The sequence below is a fragment of the Syzygium oleosum genome, unplaced genomic scaffold (genome assembly GCF_021117445.2).
Source record: "Syzygium oleosum isolate NSW1041296 unplaced genomic scaffold, Sole_v2.1 Sole_v2.38, whole genome shotgun sequence".
Taxonomy (NCBI): Eukaryota; Viridiplantae; Streptophyta; class Magnoliopsida; order Myrtales; family Myrtaceae; genus Syzygium; species Syzygium oleosum.
Genome location: NW_026607522.1, coordinates 2,240,113 through 2,253,687, shown reverse-complemented (window position 1 = coordinate 2,253,687; position 13,575 = coordinate 2,240,113). Strand labels below are relative to the sequence as shown.

The following is a 13,575-nucleotide window of genomic DNA, read 5'->3' as shown; positions in this document are numbered from 1 at the left end:
TATATGTATGCCGGTATGTAATAAATGAATTCTATATGTGTGCTGAATTTATGTGACCGGATAAATGTGAGTTTCCATGTGAACATAGCAAGGGCAAGTTCAAAGTCTTTGCTATTGATTTGCCATCGACATAAGTCGGGGAAAATATTTATATGCGTTAGTACAACGACGAGGCATCATCCTGCACAAAATATTAGTGAATTTACTCATTGAGTCTCCCCGACTCATCCCCCGTTGTTTTCCTTTTCAGATTTGTAAGATGGAGGATGACATAAAGGAGCTAGGATTAACCTCGGCCTTCGCTTGAGATATGATTTGTACGTGGAACGGCCTGTGGAAAAAAGGGCTTGTAAAATATATTTAAGTAAAATGGCAATAATTTGTCTTATCTGTTATGCTTTCCTTGATTTCCAGCTGTTATTATGGGAATTTGTTTATACACGTTTCCGCATGTGCTTAATAATCAGATGAAAGAAACGGGACGGTGACAAGCCTGTAATGTCAAATTAATAACCCCGAGGTAAGATAAGGACGTTACAACCCACCACTTAAAGATCCATTAGGATATTAGCTACTCGTGGGGAAATTAATTTATCTCACCATGACCAGGCCCGATATATGTTATATGGAAGACAAAGAAACAATTAACTGTGTCTTTATCATCAGCTGAGTCATAATATCGAGCTATGGTAAAAACTATTTGTGAGATAGTTTGGATACGAGGTTTGCTATTGGATCTTGGGGTACAAATTGATGGACAAAGTGAACTATTTTGTGACAATGATGCAGCACTAAAATTAGCAGCAAACCCAGTTTTTCATGAAATGATCAAATATATAGAAGTTGACTGTCACTTAACTTGAGAAAAAATTCAAGAAGGGATTGTTACAACTCGAGGAATTGGAACTGTGGAACAGCCTGTAGACATCTTCACTAAGCCTTTGTGCAAGAGACAGCATCCGTATCTACTAAGCAAGCTGGGCGTCTTTGACATATACAAGCCGCCAGCTTGAGGGAGAGTGTTAGAGAAAGATATGATTTGATGCTTGACTCCGATTCTAATCACGGAGATTGAAGATTAATTGATTTGATCAATCGAGATAAAATAGGAAAATGTATCATGTTTATTCTTTCTTTGATTTCCTTCTGTACTATAAATAGTGGTATGTACATGTGCATAATACATAAGACAGAATACACAAATTTCCAACATTCTTCCTTCTTTATAATTTCTGTCAATTTTAACAAGAGAGGGCGTGACACAAAAATCTAATCGGCTCTCGTGATGAATCTTTCTCCAAGTCAATGGGTATCAAGATCACTCGAACACCGTCTGTTAATTATGCTTTGAGTTTCTTTGTGTGAGCTCAAATGATTCATGAAATTTTTCGAGATAGATATGTAAAAATTCGAGCTGAGGAATTTTTGGAGATACGCAATGGAAGCGAAGGGCTCAAGCGACATGGATGAAAGTGTGTTTTACCGTTATAGGGTAAATATCCGTTAAATGATATAGTATATACGAAAAAGGTAATTAGATGAAAAAAAGAACAAATGGAGTTGATGGCAACATTGATGAATCTATGCAGGTTACGATCGATATTAAGCCTCGTTCGGTCGGAACTTGGCAGTATTTCCAAGTTTGGACCGGCTCACTTGCCGTCGAATCGGTCAGTTGGTCTTGGATAACCTTAGATATGGTAATTATCCTGTTAAGTGTTATGCACATCAAATTTGACATTAAAATGCATCTTTTACATCCCAAAATCATCAAAGTTGTCAAAAAAATATCATAACTATCAATGTTATCTGCCGAAATGTTTGTTGGCCTAGGCTAGCTCTATCGCGACTCCATGCATTTAGATTTAGACTAGATCGTCACCTTTAATTTGTACTTTCTGCTCTTTAGTGGGTGGTCAAAGCAATGCATGAGTACAAGAACTCCATCTTGCACATGAGTGATGAAAAAAGCGAGTGAGTCGATGTAATGCATGAGGATTGAGTACTAAGAACGCCATATTGCACACAGCTAAGGCAAAAATCCAACGAGCTCCTTCTCAATCTAGGGGAAATCTACACCAAGGTACAATGTCTCCCATACATTGTGTACTAAAGCACATGATCCGATCAGTTCAGATGCACTTGTTATTTGGTGTCTGAACTTTACTCAAATCTAGTATCTTTACCTTCTGATTAAGAATCATAAAGCCCTCGATGAAGCTGAAAAGACAATGCTTTTCTTCCATAAAATCTCCCCTTCTCAATCATCAATGTCATGTGTCAACTAATTGACATACCAAAAGTTGACCAGAATGTGCAATCTTATGCTTGCTTTGCTCATCTTCGTGTTGGGTCTTTCGTCCCTGGAAGTCTTGGCTCAACCTTTTCACACTCAAGTTACGTCCCTCCACAGGGACCCCAACAGTTCCCTCCACACCATCACCCTCACGCTGAACCCGTCCGAGCAATATCTTGTTGATCTTGACGCCCCTTTCATCTGGAACCTATGTGATTCGCCGCAACCCACGGTCTTTTGTGGCGAGCCCAAGTTCCTGACCACTCGCAGTTACATCTCTCCGCTATGCCCCTAGACGAATAGCACAGATGGCCAGTTCTCTTGCTGTGACACACCTGTGAACCCGATCTCCGGGTCATGTGCCTCATCTTATTTGAGTCTCAATGTTCTCACAGTATATTGGACCGCCGGTAGATCTCTCTCTGAATACAGGATACAGTACTTCAATCGGTATGTCTTGTCTGCTCCATCATCTCTCTTGCAATCTCTTCCAGCACAAGCAATCGGTGTTGCTTCATTGTCGTGGTCCACTCTCTCTCTACTATATCAATTTACCAAAGATATCCACGAGATTACACAGAAATTCTCCCTTTGCCTCTCGAGCTCAACTGATGATCAAGGAGTCATTTTCTTCGGTGACGGTCCATACTATCTTGAACCTCCGGCAAACTTTGATGCTTCAAGCGTACTTTCCTACACCCCATTGATGAAGAATCCCACAACGCTGGGATATTTTATCGATGTGACGGGGATATCGATCAACCGAAAGGCCATTAGGGCTCCAGCGAACATGTTTGCGCTTGACAAAAATGGAGGCGTGAAGCTCAGTACTACACTGCCGTACACTACCCTTAGGAGTGACATTTATAGTGTCTTCATAGGAGAATTCAAGAAGGCTCTGAAAGGCATCCCTCGAGGGAAGAAGGTGAGTCCATTCGACTTTTGCTTCAAGACGAATGTCACGCGACAGAAGAAGGACGAGAGCATTCCTCGAATTGATCTAGTGCTAGGAGATGGGGGGTACTGGACTATTCACGAATCTAATCTACTGAAACAAGTGGACAACAATGTAGCGTGCTTGGCATTTGTCGACGGCAGACACAGGGCGGAGCATGCAGTGGTGATCGGGACGTACCAAATGGAGAATATAATGTTGCAATTTGATTTGGTCCAGTCGAGATTGGGGTTCAGCTCTTCCTTGTCCTCCTTTGGGAGCTCATGTGGTAACTTCGATTTCACCGTTCGGCCTTGAGCATTTCTTTGCTTCTCAAGGGAAGTTCGATCATAAAGAACGAGCTACGTGCCTTTTCTTGTATGCAAAATAAAGTGCCCATGTCCTAGACCAACTCTCTGTCTGGGAAAGTCTCATGTAACGAAAGCATTTGCGTATGATCATCTGTTCTATCGTCTAAAGCGACGACACATCCCATTTTTAAGGATCTCAATTTCAGGCGTTTGGCGCAACTTTTGCCCAAAAACTTTGTACTTGTGCAACGGACATTGATTCAAAGAACTTTAATGAAAAGCAAATAATATTTTTGCACGTTGGATTAACAAGTAGAAATCTTGCTCTGAGCCAAAGAAAAGAACTATTATAAACATTTTGCTTAAATAAAACCGTATACCAACTTCAGAAGAACGAATTATTGAATCCACGAGCAAATGCGTAAGTTAACAATTCTGTCCGACAACAATCTTTCTCGAAGGATTTCAAATCTTGAATTTCTATTTTTCTTTTATCTTTCCACATATTTTTATACGTTTCATTTGTAAATTGTGTAACTATTATAAAGAGTCCCTCCCACACCTTGTCTATCCCAAAGACAATTGTCTCTTTCCAAAGTACAACATTTTTTCTTGTGGGTTGACAAATGGCCGGATATTATGCTCTAATAATACTATGATCATCCCTCAATAGGCTTACAACTAAGAGACAAGAGCAAGACTCAAAAACCTCTCAAATACAGTCCAATTTCTCACGTCCCCATATTCTTTCAAGGACCATTGTCCAGTGTCCAGCACGAGTTTTAACGTATTTATAAGCCTCCAACTTTTTTTTGGGTCAAATTTAATCCTCCAACTTCGAACGTTTGCTTTTGAGTCTTGTAGTTGTTATATCCATCTGTTTCTGCCCATAAAATTCGGAAAGTTACGTCTATGACCCTTTTTTTTAAGTTTATAAATGGAACACATTTACTCTAAGTTCTCGGCTTCATGTACGAAAGCAATTGAGTCCTAAACTTCTGTACCGACATAATCAAATCCTTATTCTTTTTGGAAAAAAAGAAATGTAATCAGGTCCAGATGAAAAATATTGAAAGTTGCACTACTAAAGAAAGGGAGAATACGGGATGAGCAAAACTGTCTTAAAATATGTAAGCTTTTCCTGCTATAATACATTTGACGTTAAATTATGATAATATTAGTTTAGGATTTTTAATCTTTTGGACATGTGCTTTTAAGGAAAGTAACACCCAATTTTTCCTTTTCGACAGTTCGACCTATAATTTCTCATTCATGGATGTTGATAAGATCCTTACATTTAGAAGCACCTTATGATGGCATAGCCTTAAAGTGAAGGGCGAGGTTCAAATGAGGAAATGCTTACGGTGGATATGTAGGCACCCATAGACAAGGAAGGGTGTAGTAATCGACATAATGTTTCGGGGAGTTGAAAATAAGCATAGATCCGGAGATTCTGGAATTGGTCAGCCTTTGGAAGTGCTGTTGATCCATGAGCAGGCAAGATACAACTTAACGAATTGAAACATCTTAGTAGCCAGGGGAAACGTAAGCAAAAGCAATTCCCGTAACAGCGGCGAGCAAAATGGGAGCAACCTAAACCGTGAAAACAGGGTTGTGGGAGAGCAATACAAGCATCGTGCTACTAGGCGAAGCAGTGAAATATTGCACCCTAAATGGTGAGAGTTCAATAGCCGAAAGTTTTATATATATATATATATATATAATTTCCATTTCTGTATATTACTAAAAAAGAGATATTTCGATTCCCTTTGAATTGGCTTTGGATGTTTTGATGAGCTCTACTTGATGATGTTCCCTCTCTTATTCTATGTAAACTTTGTCTAATCCAGCGAAAGATGAACTTATGTTGGGAAGGGTTTCATGCATTTTAGTCTAAGTCAATCAGGTTTCAGACAAAACCTCATATTTTTGTCACCGGACTAAAAGAAGACAAATGGTCGGTGATGGTATCATGTCCACGAAAGATCGATAAATCTTATGTTATTCCCACCGTCGTCTGGTTCTCATTAGAGAGTGCCTGCGCCTACTGGTCGCCTCAGCTGTAATCAATGACAAGGAATTATTCATGGACAAGACAACGAAGCAACGTTAGTTGCGTATTAATTAATTGCTTATTTGCTGACCGATTAATTAATTCTTGACCTAGAATAAGATCACATGGCCTAAAGGCATATACCACTAGTTTAATTCCTATCAGAGGCCATGATCTCTTCCTTCTGTCTCCCCCAATCAAGAAAGAAAAAGCATCCCCATCCACTAATCTTTCTTCTATTAACAATGACCACGTTAGCGCCAACCGTATCATATAAATTGACCGGTGTCCACTTCAGCAGTTTCTTGCCAAAATTAGCCATATGAACTCAATTGCCAAAACCTGAAAATGTTTAGTACTAAATTGGCACAATTGAAATGTTTAGGTCTGAATTGGCATAAATGCAATAAATTTAGAACTTTTTTTTGGTAATTATCCCTGTTATTATGTCCATATAGATCGATAAAGAGGTGCAATTTCAATGCAATTCTGGTGGAATTTTTTTTAATTCGTATGTTATCAACACCGTCATCTCGTTCTCACTAGATATTGGCAACGCGTACTGGTCGCCTCACTAATAATCAATGACAATGAATTATTCATTGAAAAGACGACGAAGCAACATTAGTGCTCATTACTAATTGCATATTGTCCACTACGAATTTGACGAACTTTTGAGGGCCAAGTCAAAGAAATCGACCCCGTTTCTCAATTGTGAGACAAAGAAAGAGTTTGACGGATGTCTCAGCCATCGCCTTTATCAATTGCTTATTTGTTGGCGCCTGATTAATTAATTCGTGATAAAGGATAAGATCACATGGCCTAAAGGCATATACCTCTATTCAAACGCCTATAAGAGGACATGATCTCTTCCTTCTATCTCCACCAATCTAGAGAAAAGCATCATTATTCACTTATCTTTTCTTCTTCTATTAACAATGGCCACTTCCCCTTTACCAAAAAAAAAACAATGGCCACTTCCTCTAGTTTCATTTTCTGTTCTTTGCTCCTGTGCTTAGTCTCTTCCCAAACCCTAGCCATCACAAGTTTTCAGCCCAAGGCACTTGTTGTTCCTGTGACCAAAGACTCCTCAACGCTCCAATACACAACCCAAATCAAGCAAAGAACACCACTTGTTCCCATTAAGCTGACCATTGATGTGGGTGGGATTTTCCAGTGGGTGGATTGTGGAAGTGGGTATGTTTCATCTTCCTATAGGCCGGTCTCTTGTGACTCTCCAATATGCAAGGCTTCAGGGTCAGGTGCTTGTGAGACAGAATGTTACTCTCCTCCTGGACCCGGGTGCTACAACAACACCTGCAGCCACATCCCTAACAACCCGTTTAGCAGCATAGGCATCGGCGGTGGCGAGATGGCCTCCGACACCACCGTTGTTCAGTCCACTGATGGGAGGACGGTCGGGAAGGCGGTTGTGGTGTCAGCGGTAGTCTTCACGTGTGGTACAACTTCACTGCTTGAGGGCCTGTCTGCTGGTGCTCTGGTGAGTTTCCTATGATTAAACAGTCGATACACGACAAAAGAACACATGACAAATCGCATATATAACAAATGAGATACTGGTTGAAAAAACAAAGAGGTTTCTTTTTAACACGTTTACAGACGAGTTGTTTATCTCTCTATCAGTATTCATAAGGCTATCTGTGCTTTAAAAGTAGAATTATCAGTCAATAATACATGAAAAACCGGAGGAATTTTCTTTCTTGTAATTTTTATCACGACACATCAGTGTGCGTTGTTGAACATGTTGGCAAAAGGTTCTTAATCTTTGTTCTAGCACTACTAACCAGTACCTATGGAAGTACGCACAAATATGATAGGCGAAAACTGATTAATACTTTCTTGCACTCTAGGGAATGGCCGGGCTTGGACGATCTGAAGTGTCGCTCCCTGTCCAATTTGCTTCTGCTTTCAAATTTTCCAAAAAATTTGCCATGTGCTTGAGCTCTTCTTCAAGCTCCAATGGTGTCATATTCTTTGGTGACGGACCTTATGTGTTCCTCCCTAAAGTCGAGGTCTCTAAGTCACTCATGTATGTGGTCGTGAGCTATTTTAGCCTATTTGTTAGGCATTTTTATTGTATAGATTTCTTCCTGGTATAGAATCCTTCCTATTGTATATCTCCTAATTACAGTTGTCATATGTCCTATATATATAACAGGATTGAGCATTGTAAATGTACAGAAAAAATATTCATTGAATACAAAAAGGAGAGTCTTTTTCTACATGGTATCAGAGCCCTAGGGTTTGATCCTTGGGGTACTGTACGTCAATCATCGACTACGGCGGTCCCGCTACTGCCATTGAAAATTTTTTTTGGGCTCGCTTTCTTTCTCTATTGCGCCGTCCGACGTGCGTCTTGCCCGATCTTCTTCGTCGCAATTCAGTTTGCGAAGCTGATCTCATGGCCGACGAACAGTCGAGTGTTACAACTGACCAAGCGGATGCTAGTGCCTCTGCTACTGCCATTCTGGCAGACCTGACCGCTGCGATGAAGCAGCTCTTGACCCAGCAAGCCGTGCCGCCACGCGTTGAACCTCATATTGCACCGATTGCTATCAAGCTTGATGGCAAAAATTATGGCGTATGGTCCCAGGTTGTTGAGATGTATGTCTCGGGCAAAGACAAACTAGGCTATTTGAATGGTGATTCTCTTGAGCCCTCTCCTACTGATCCGTTTTTTAGACAATGGAAGACCGATCATTCTACGGTGAAAGGTTGGCTTATCAATTCTATAGACCCAGCCTTGATACCAAACTTTATTCGGTTTCCTACTGCCAGAGCCGTATGGGATGCTGTGGCAACAACCTTTTTTGATGGATCTGACACCTCCCAAATCTATGATATTAAGAGGCAGGTTTCTCGATTGAAGCAAGGCGGTGGACCCATCGAGAAATATTACAATGATCTTCAAGGGCTCTGGCGTGAGATTGATTTCCGCCGTCCTAATCCTATGCAATGTCCTGCCAATATTCTGAGGTACAATGCCATTGTCCATGATGATCGAGTTTATACTTTTTTGGATGGTCTCGATGACCGCCTGGATAATGTTCGTGCTGATGTTATGAAGATGGATCCATTTCCCACTATTGAGCAAGCTTATGCCCGAGTCAGGCGAGAGGATATGCACCAATCTGTCATGCTTTCCACTCCTGACGAGGTCACCTCTGGTTCCGCCATGGTGTCACAGCGGGGCAAGGGTGATCAGTTAGTGCTTTCTACCCGGGGACCTCGCCCTAAACCTGGTATGCCAATTCAATCCGAGGGATGTTCTCACTGTGGGAATCCTAAACATATAGCATCATCTTATTTTAAACTGCATGGTTATCCGGACTGGTGGGATGATTTTCAGACCAAGAAGAAGAAATAGGGCTCCCAAAAGGGGCGAAATGGAGGGCAAGCCTCCTTAGTGACTAGCGGCTTGTCATTAATTCCCATGGAGCCTGAATCTGCTAATGCCGAATCTCTTGAAGGTAATTGTGGGTTTGTCTTTGCTAATGGACATGGTGATGGTCATCATGGGCGCTACAGATCATATGACTTCGGAATCTGGTGATCTTCTTACATCTACTACACCACGTCGAGATCATATTTACAATGCTAATGGATATAGCTTTCCTGTGACGGCTGCTGGGCGTGTGTCTGTCACGCCTTCTCTCTCTCTATCTCATACCTTGCTTGTTCCTTCATTGTCTAATCGTCTATTATCAGTTGGACAACTTACTAGTGAGTTGAACTGTGTTGTGCTTATGTACCCTGATTTTTGCCTGTTTCAGGACATTCTCACGAAGGAGATTATTGGGCGTGGTACTAAGAGGGAGGGGCTGTATTTCGTGGATGAAATTACTTCTAGACGGACCTATCATTCTCGTGGACAGTTAGCTCAAGAGAAGGAACTTTGGTTATGGCACCGTCGGTTAGGTCACCCATCCTTTGGGTATTTACGGCATTTGTTTCCCAAGTTATTTCATGGTCTATCGAACTCTAGTTTTCAGTGTGATACATGTATTTTGGCAAAGAGCCATCGCACTTGTTTTCCTCCCAGTTTGAATATAAGTTCTACTCCTTTTTCCTTAATTCATTATGATGTATGGGGTGCGTCTCCTATTACTACTGTATCTGGGTTTCGATGGTTTATCATCTTTGTTGATGATTGCACACGTATGACTTGACTATATTTGATGAAACATAAGAATGAGGCTGAAGCTATCTTTCGGACTTTCCACCATATGATTCAGACTCAGTTTGGGACCAAACTTCAAGTTCTCAGGTCTGATAATGGTGGCGAATACTTAAGTAAACCTCTTGTAGCTTATTTTCAAGAACATGGTTTGATACATGAAACTTCTTGCCCTCAGACTCCTCAGCAGAATGGTGTTGCTAAGCGCAAGAATTGCCATCTTCTTGAAACCACTCGAGCACTCTTGGAGGGTAGCCATGTTCCCCATCATTTTTGGGATTCTGCCGTAGTCACAGCTGCTCATTTATTGAATCGCATGCCTTCTCGCATTCTGAGCTATCGCACGCCAATGCAAGCACTTGCTGCCCATGTGTCTCTTCCTTCGGTGCTTACATTGCCTCCTAAGGTGTTTGGGTGTGTCGCTTATGTCCATCTTCACAAAAATCAGCGGACCAAACTTGACCCTTGTGCAATCAAATGTGTGTTTCTTGGTTATGGCCCTTCTCAGAAAGGGTATCGGTGTTATGATCTTGCCGGGAAGCGCACGTATGTCACCATGGATGTAACATTTATCGAGACGGAGTCCTATTTTCCTTACCCCCAGTGTCCTGTTCAGGGGGAGACTAGTTGTAGAACCAGACATTGGTGGGAGGTAGGAATTGCAGGAGCGACGGATGGGTGCGCACGGCCACGTGATTCTGAGGCTGCTAAGACTGAAGATTTTGAGCTACTGCCGCATGATTCTGAGGCTGCACAACCAGACAACACTGAATTACGGCATGGGTCCGAACATGTGTCAACAGATGCACAGCTGCAACAACCCTCCTTGTCTTCGCCCTCTTCGCACTCTTTAGTATCACTCCAAGCTCCTGAGAATGTACCTGAGGTAAGTACTTCTACTGTACTTGATTCTTTTGAAGATACTGATGTGCTTACTGGTTATAAGCTACCCGATAGGCATAATAGGGGTAAACCACCGAATCGATATTCTCCAGATGTAGAGGACCGCCAGTCTCGATACCCTATTGCAGACTATGTGTCTGCCAAGAGGCTGTCCACACCACTACAAGCCTCGTGTTTACGATTTCGTCAATTCAAGTTCCAAACAGGGTTGAAGAAGCCATGAAGGATCCGAAATGGCTTCAAGCGATGGAGGCAGAGATGGAGGCGTTGGAGAAAAATCGAACTTGGAAACTTGTGGAACTACCAGAGGATAAAAAACCGGTTGGATGTAGGTGGGTGTTCACAGTCAAACATAAGGCAGACGGCACTATTGAGAGGTATAAGGCGCGACTGGTAGCTAAAGGGTATACACAAACTTATGGGGTGGATTATCAAGAAACATTCTCTCCAGTTGCAAAGTTAGACACTATAAGAGTGTTGTTATCTCTGGCTGCAAACTTGGACTGGCCTTTGCATCAATTTGATGTGAAGAATGCATTTCTTCATAGAGATTTAGAGGATGAGATCTATATGGAGCTTCCACCTGGATATAGATGCGCAGATAAGCCGAACATGGTCTGTAAGCTAGAAAGATCATTGTATGGGTTGAAGCAGTCCCCTCGTGCATGGTTTGGTCGCTTTAGCTCAGCTATGAAAGGGTATGGATACTCCCAAAGTAACTCAGATCATACTTTGTTCTTAAAAGGTGCTCAAGGAAGAATGACAGCTCTTATCATATATGTAGACGACATGATTATTACAGGCAATGATAGTGCAGAGATTATAAGACTGCAGGAATTATTATCTAGGGAGTTTGAGATGAAGAACTTGGGAGGTCTGAAATATTTCCTGGGAATCGAGGTTGCTAGGTCAAAGGAAGGGATTTACTTGTCTCAGCGGAAGTATGTTCTTGATCTTTTGACCGAAGTTGGCATGCTAGATTGCAAGCCTGCAGACACTCCTATGGTACAAAACTGTAAGCTTGGAGAGTACCCTGATCAGACGCCTACTAATAAAGAGAAATACCAAAGGTTAGTAGGTCGATTGATTTACTTATCACATACACGTCCTGATATTGCTCATGCAGTAAGTGTGGTGAGTCAGTTCATGCATGCACCTAGTGAGGATCATATGAGTGCTGTGTGGCGCATCATTCGATATTTGAAGTCAGCCCCAGGAAAGGGGTTGCTATTTGCAAAGAATGGCCACCTTGAAATAGAAGGTTACACAGATGCAGATTGGGTTGGAAGTGTGACAGACAGGAGGTCTACATCAGGGTATCTTACATTTGTGGGAGGCAACCTTGTTACATGGAGAAGTAAGAAACAAAAGGTTGTAGCTCGGTCTAGTGCAGAAGCTGAATTCAGAGGTGTAGCAAAGGGGTTATGCGAACTTCTATGGCTTCGGAAGCTGCTAACTGAGCTCGGGTATCCACCAAGTTTGGAAATCAAATTGTTTTGTGATAATAAAGCAGCCATAAACATTGCTCATAATCCAGTTCAGCATGATAGAACCAAACATGTGGAGATTGACAGACATTTCATCAAAGAGAATTTGGAGGCAAAAGTGATCCGCTTACCATTTGTCAAATCGAAGACCAGGTTAGGCGATATATTGACAAAGGCTCATCAAGTAGAGAATTTCATTGCTCACTTATCAAGTTGGGTATCAAAGACATCTTTGCACCTACTTGAGGGGGAGTGTGGTCGTGAGCTATTTTAGCCTATTTGTTAGGCATTTTTATTGTATAGATTTCTTCATAGTATAGAATCCTTCCTATTGTATATCTCCTAATTAGGGTTGTCATATGTCCTATATATATAATAGGATTGAGCATTGTAAATGTACAGAAAAAATATTCATTGAATACAAAAAGGAGAGTCTTTTTCTACAATGTACACCCCATTAATCCTCAACCCAGTAAGCACTGCAGGATCTTATTTCGAGGGTAACCCATCAACCGACTACTTCATAAACCTCACCTCCATCAAGATCAATGGAAAAGCAGTCCCGCTGAGAGCGGCCTTACTGAACATCACTCAAGGAAACGGAGGGACGAAGATCAGCACTGTTAATCCCTACACAGTGATGGAAACCTCAATCTTCAAGGCCTTTGTGAAGGTGTTCAGACAAGAAGCCATGAACTTGACTAAGGTCTCGTCCGTTAAGCCATTCAAGTACTGCTTTAGCTCCAAGAACACTCCGAGCACAAGAGTGGGACCAGCTGTTCCGATCATTGATCTGGTGATGCACAGCAGCAGTGTTTATTGGAGGATCTTTGGAGCGAATTCAATGGTGCAAGTGAAGGAAGATGTCATATGCTTGGGTTTCGTCGATGGCGGTTCGAACCCAAGAACATCCATTGTTATTGGTGGCTATCAATTGGAGGATAATCTTGTTCAGATTGACTTGGAGAAAGCAAGGCTTGGATTTAGCTCCTCTCTTCTTTTCACGCAAACTACCTGTTCCAACTTCAACTTCACGGACCTTACCAAAAAAAAAAACTTCAACTTCACGTCAAGCGCGTGATTCTGAATCTGGTTGTTTGCTGCGGTTTCTATCCAAATTGCATGATGGATTTTGATGAGATCAATGAATTGGACGAATGTTGTATTCCTATTTTTTGCGAATTTAGTGAAAATAAGCTGCAAACTGTGGTTATCGCAGCCAAAGCCAAAAATAAAATTGCCTCAGAGATAATCATCCCATTGTGCTTTCATTGTAAAACTTATTTGTTTATGAAATATGGTTTTATCTTACACAGATCAGTGAATCATCCATGAAGTTCGCCATATTCAAAGTGGTCAAAGGACTAGAGTTTGTTTCACAATATTTGCCTCA

The 13,575-nt window shown here is 41.5% G+C and overlaps 1 protein-coding gene across 1 annotated transcript; it reads left to right on the top strand.

The window, feature by feature from the left end:
• The first annotated feature begins 2,312 nt into the window (after positions 1-2,312).
• Positions 2,313-13,263, top strand: LOC115692935 (probable aspartic proteinase GIP2). The gene is made up of 6 exons (XM_030619923.2): positions 2,313-2,508; positions 2,692-3,519; positions 6,614-7,095; positions 7,466-7,627; positions 9,876-9,882; positions 12,611-13,263. The coding sequence occupies exons 1-6, from the start codon at positions 2,313-2,315 to the stop codon at positions 13,261-13,263; spliced, it is 2,328 nt and encodes a 775-aa protein (XP_030475783.2).
• Positions 13,264-13,575: the final 312 nt, after the last annotated feature.

Bases quoted from the DNA above. Each gene is read 5' to 3' on its own strand.
- LOC115692935 (XM_030619923.2), top strand. From the start codon at position 2,313: ATGTGCAATCTTATGCTTGCTTTGCTCATCTTCGTGTTGGGTCTTTCG. The intron at 2,509-2,691 runs GTGATTCGCCGC...ATGTTCTCACAG, and splicing joins CCCTTTCATCTGGAACCTAT to TATATTGGACCGCCGGTAGA. The intron at 7,096-7,465 runs GTGAGTTTCCTA...CTTGCACTCTAG, and splicing joins GCCTGTCTGCTGGTGCTCTG to GGAATGGCCGGGCTTGGACG.